General features: G+C 44.0%; 1 protein-coding gene across 1 annotated transcript in view; it reads left to right on the top strand.

The window, feature by feature from the left end:
- Nucleotides 1-6,000, top strand: part of RAPGEF4 (Rap guanine nucleotide exchange factor 4) — a 275,140-nt gene that overhangs the window by 207,246 nt on the left and 61,894 nt on the right. The window contains exon 11 of the mRNA XM_040643867.1: nt 4,977-5,061. Coding sequence (XP_040499801.1) covers nt 4,977-5,061 — 85 coding nt within the window. The remainder of the gene's footprint in view (nt 1-4,976; nt 5,062-6,000) is intronic.

Here is a 6,000-nt window from a genome sequence, read left to right as displayed (position 1 = left end):
CTTTCTTTCTTTCTTTCTTTCTTTCTTTCTTTCTTTCTTTCTTTCTTTCCTTTTTTTTCTTTTCATTTTGAATGTTATTTAGGACTCAGAGACTAAACTGTTTTTAGGCTTTGTTCCATTCTGTTTCAAATAGCCGCCATGCGTTTCTCCACAGCACCCAGCAAGTTCCTGCGGAAGTGTCTGCTTCTCTGTAGTGGTTATCGGTGAATGGAGAACCAGGGGGTAGACTAAGCCACCATGTGGATTTCTGAGCAGGTGTGGTCTGCATCCCCAACAGAGCCGCTCCTGAAAGCAGCAGAGGCCATGGTTCCCGGCAGGCTTTGCTTTATGAGAGGCACGTGGGGGAGCAGGCCGGCTGAAGCCACCCCCTTCCTCCCATTAGTTGCCAGACTAAGGAGGATTTCCCAGGAATGGACCCTTTCTGGGTATTTCCCTCTTGAAAGAGCTGCTACTCCTTTTCCTCATCTGTGCCTGGGCATCTGTCTTCAAGAGCAGGTCTCAAGTTCGAGCCTGGCAGGAAACTCTGCCACTGCCTCCTACTCAGTGTGGGGCGTGGAAAAGAGGACCGACTGCCCCCCGACCTGAGAGAAGCCGTCTTTTGGTGAACCGCTCTGACCCTCTCCTGCCTTTGTCTTGTCTGTTGTCTTCCTCCTGTGGTAGTTTTCTGTGAGGATGGAGCTGTGGTGGCTTCCAGTCATTTCTCAGACATTTTATTCCTCTCTGCTTTCTGTCACCCAAGAATTCCTAAAACTCTCTGGTCTCTGCCCGTACTACTGGTTTGTGGTTTGTGGTGAGGGTGATGCATGTTTGTTTTCAGTGCTGTTTTGGATTTTAAAATACCTTTCCCATCAGACCGCTAGCATGGCAGATAAAAATATGGCCAAAAAGGGCTGAGCCCCACAAGTGCTGCTTGTCTTCGATGGTCACCTCGCTCCAGGCTACCACTGATCTTGATTTAGTTAGACTGAGTGACTTCTGCTGGTCTAACATGGTAATTTCCTCCTCACAACTGGATGAATAAAATCTGTAACCCTGCAGAAAATATGTCTTTCCTGTCATTTTACGGGATTTGGAGTAAGAGGTGAGGTTCAGTATTCTCATCCTGTGTCCCTCTCCATTATGAACTATCTGCCACGACACAAACATGTGCTCCATCAAAAGTGAACTGTGTCATGGGCACCTCATCTGACTTCACCTTCATTAGGAAGGACAGCAGAGCACAAGCCCCCATTTCCCTCAGGCCACAGAACAAGAACTGGTCCACAATAGTACTGCCTTTTTCCTTGGGCAGACCCTGAATTCAGCGTGAATTATAGGAACATGTGTGTTCATTCATCTGATGAGCTGGTAGTAATGCCATCCTGCACTTGTGCTAGATTTCCAATGTATTGATACTTTGTGTATGTTAACTCATTCGATCTTTATGACAACCCTGTTTATTATTCCCATTTTACAGATGCAGAAACAAGGCATTACAGCAATCCCATACCTAGGAAGTTCCTGATTTAGGTCTCCAGTCCAGTTTCTGCTTCCAATCCAATGCCCTTTGCATGACCAGATGCTGCTTCTCTTGAAAGAGCAGATGAGAGTTACGGATATTTAAGCATTCTTGACAGTATGTTGTAATTAACACAGCAGCAGGACCATGTGTCATGGAAGAATAAGGGTTGGAGAACCAATTTTAGCTGGGAGAGCTGACATCTGAGTTGGGCTTGCAGCAGAACAAAATATAGCAAAGAGAGGAGCATGTGGAAAGTCTGGGAGGCACGAAAAAGCCTCACATGTTGGAGGAATGCAGAGGTGTCTGGTGTGGCTGGAGCAGAGAGCAGAGCTGTGAGGTAAGGGGTGAAGAGAGGGGAGACAGAGGAGTCCGGAAAAGTAGATTGAGATCTGCCTTTACAGAACCTTGTGGAATGATGAGGGAGCCTTTCTGGACTGACTGAGCTCGTGGTACCTGTGGCTTCTTTGGGAGGAGATGGCCAGGAAGCTCTTGGAGCTCAGGAACAGCATCTGTTCGGAGATAAAGATTTAGGTCTCAGCATTACATAGATGAAAGTTGGGTTTTTTTCCCAGGGAGAGAAGGTAGAACACACCAAGCACAGAGCTGACAGCAGAACCTTGGGGCTTAGCACAACTCAGGAAGTGAACAAAAGAACAACAGACCAGCGAAGGCACAAAAAGAAATACTTAGGAAAGCAGGGGAGAGCCAGGAGGAAAGCAGGAGAGAGCCAGAAGGGTGGAGGGCAGCAGCAAGGGGGAGAAGGGAGCTCCAGGCGGTGCTCAGCGGTGTGGAGCAGCAGGGAGTTGAAGAAATTGCAGAAATTCTTTAAATTCTTTACCATCTACACCTCTCTTCTCCCACACTCTGGTGCAGGTCCTAAGATGACCCAGAATGGCTCAAAGGCAGCCTTGAACCACTGTGTCAAACTTTGAGGATCTGACGGGATTCTTCATCATAGGTTTTAACTCTTGGACGAAATAGAACCATTTTCATTTTATTTTTTATTGAAGTATAGTTGGTATACCTAATCAGTTCTAATATGGTGAGATTTATAGATTCTAAAGGCAGCGCTTTTTTTTTTTTTAATCTGCAAGCGTTGATCGGTATGGAGTTCACATCAATAATATTGTCAACACTCCTCCTAAACTCAGAGCTCTGCTCCCAAAAGTCCAACTTTGAATCTGTCAAGATTTTAGAGCTAAATTCCAAACTTTTCTTTTCCCAGCTGAGTTTTCTTCCTCCCCATGGAGGTGAGAATGAGACTTGGCAACTGTTTTCCCTTTTAGCCAAGCTTCTAGGAGGGTCCGTGCTATTTGCAGCGGATGTCAAGTAGCAGGAACAGCAGGGCTGCTCCTCGTGCCGAAGAGCCGTAATCCTATTATGCCTACCTGAGACTTTCCCAGTAGCTGCCTCTGCTGTGAAGATGGACTGAGGTGACTCAATTGACCTTTAAATCCCCAAGGGTCCCGGTTTCAAAATCCCCAGGTCTAAGTCAAGTAGTAGATGAGGCCCCTTACTAAGAAGGCCTGGCTCCCTTAGAGCCCCCAAGGCCACAGCTTTCTCTTCGGTTCTTTGGACCCCATACTTCCTGAGTTCCATCCGTAAGCACCAGATTGGTGCACAGTGGTGTCCTTCAGTGGTGACCCTTCACAGGAGGTGAAGATGCCTGGCGTCCCCCTGGATCAGGGATTTAATACCTGTCCCTTGGAATAGTCAGGATTAGGAAACATATCCTCTGTTGATGCAATAAAAGAAGGATGACATTCTTTTGTTCACATCAAAGCTGCCCTTGAGAAGGTGATATGGAAGGTACGCAAAGAGCTTTCTTCCTCCAGTCAGCCACACTTGGTCTGCCAAGTCCCTCGTGTTATGTATATAACATGGTTGCAAAATCCTTTAATCCGGTCACTTGTTTTAGAATATTTACAATTCAGTTTTGATTGCTCAGACTACTTATCCAATAACTCAGAGTTTCAGAGGTCATTTGCTGACCCAAATTTCATACTTTATCTGTAAGTTTAACTTCTTAAGCAAGGGCTTTGAATATCACTTTGCTGGGTTTTTTTTTTTTTTCTGCTTAAATAAATACGCAGGTACCTTCACATTCACTATTTCTTTAGCTCTCACACTTCTCTCAGAAAAGTATTGTCCCCAGTTTACGGATGAGATTGACACTAATGTCACATGGCTGGTGAGTGGTTGCACCGAGCTTAAAACTTGATCTTCAGATTCAAAATCCAGTGCTCTGTTCAGTACACCAACACCCCCAACTTTGTTTGAACAAGCAACACTTTATAAAATGTAACATAATTAAGGATGAAGCACCATCAGTAGCTCATTAAGGTTTAAAGGTTTAACATACAGTAACATTGAGGAATGTCATAAATTGTTGAAATTTTAGGACAAAATACATAAAATAGACTGATGGTTATTTAATAGGTAACATATATGACTGCACCAATTAGCTAAGAGTAAATGCTGCCTGTCCATCCACATAGCACTTTGAGAATTAATAACCCATTTGTTTGTTTTTAAGTTTCAAAAACATATTTGCCAGGGCTTCTTATATTGCAAACAGCAGTAAAAGCCCCAAATTACTGACCAATCATATCAGTTATCATTGGTGTATAATTAAACACTATTAGTGAGTCCAGAATAATCACAGACACAAAAGATGATTAGGAATCCACTCAGTCCTCCCATGCCAAGATGTCCATAACACCCTCATATCCTGTCCTTAGGGGCAGGTTATTATATATTAGTTTTATAATAATTTATAGAAAAAAAACTGTAGATACAACAGTGATTGATATCTTGTGGATGGATCCATGGAACAGATTTTGGGAAATGAGAGTGTATACCTTCCTTCTCTCCCTTTCTTACTAATCTTGGACACAACTATTTGCCTTCTACTCATCTCATGCCCTCACTTCCTCAGGGACAAGTGAGAAGATGTTGAGTCTGTATTAACCCTCTATTTGAGCCCTGTGCTAGAAGCATATTACATAACCCAAAACAGTAGTGACAAGAGCATTATTCTGTTAGGCTAAGGCATCACACGGGATCCCAGGGAATTTGGATCAATCATCCAGTTGATGAGATCAATTGTTCCTAGTTGTGTTAAAAGACAAGTTTTGTAGTTATTGATCCAGATGGTAATGAAAAGCAATTTTTTAGAGCAATCATCACAAAGTGAGAGCTAAGTTAGCCAACTATAACGTGAGTGGAGTTGTTCCTCCCTCAGATGGGAAGGGAAGGGTATGTGTGCACATCCTTCCATCAAGGAACACATTCATTTCAAAAATCCCTTTAAGGATTTTAAGGCATGATCTTTCCCTCTGTCAATATCTTTTTACAGAGATTTCTCCTAAGAAATCCCCTAAACACATTACTGATCCCTGAATCCATTTCTATATTTAAAGCTTTTGCGATGACTTTTTTCTCATTGTTTTCTTTCTACTTTTTTTCTTTGTAGACCTGGCCAGAGGACTGTGGATGACCTAGAGATTATCTATGAAGAGCTCATTCACATTAAGGCCTTATCCCATCTTTCTACCACGGTAGGTTGTCTCCTAGTTGAGCATGTCGGGGAGGTGGGGTGGTAAAGGCACTGTAGCAGTGGAGGAGAGTATTATGGTATGGGAGTGATGGTGAAGGAATGCCTGAATTCTACCGCATAAATCACCCCTACTCTCTCTCATGAGATGCTAAGGAAGTTATACCCAAGAACAATCCCAAAATGGGATCAAGTATTATCACGTTGTTGTCCATGTGCCCTAAACCCTGAAGCAGTGTGAGTGAGTAGGACTGAAGAATGTACTTCATCCTTCCAAACCTGAATCTTGGTTTGACAAGAGAACTAGGCCTTAAGAAGAGCTCTGAGACCCTTCCATGAAATTTAGAGCCAGAAGGAAGAAAGACAGACGTCAAGATGGCCTGTCTTGGCCCACAGGGCCAGCTTTGCCCAGGTTTGCTGCCCTATTGAGAAGGAAGCAGAGGGTTTGAGAGAACATTGCTTCAGATTTGTTAGAGCCCAGTAGCAGTACCCACTCATGAAAAATGGCCCCATCGCTATATCTGACTCTGAATGTTTACGTGATTAGGTTATTTAGGAAGGCAGTGGACAGAAATTTGGCCTCTGAGCAGGGACAGAAACACCTCCTCCCATAGAAGGAATACAGGAATGTAATTTCCAGGTAACACAAGTCTCCTATATGCTAATAATTCAGTAAGAATAGTAAATAGAAGTTGTTTCAGTGTTCACAGATCATGTTCTAAGGCCCCTCAGCAGTATCTCCATGCCTAATCGGCCTTTCATTCCCAGCTCACTAGATGGCGTCGTGCCATCACTTGGTTGCAGTGCCTGAGGTCTTTTGGCGGGGGGGCGGGGTCAGGTCTCCTGAGAACAGTGAGGAAATTGCTTTGCCACAGCTCCAAGCGAAGGACTCCAAACACTTCCCCCTTCAACTCAGATGGAGCTGCCTTCCCATTCCTCTCCT

This window comes from Ursus maritimus, unplaced genomic scaffold (assembly GCF_017311325.1).
Source record: "Ursus maritimus isolate PB19 unplaced genomic scaffold, ASM1731132v1 scaffold_1, whole genome shotgun sequence".
NCBI classification, from domain to species: domain Eukaryota; kingdom Metazoa; phylum Chordata; class Mammalia; order Carnivora; family Ursidae; genus Ursus; species Ursus maritimus.
Note: the sequence above shows the minus strand (reverse complement) of the source record. Positions and strands in the feature narration are given on the sequence as shown.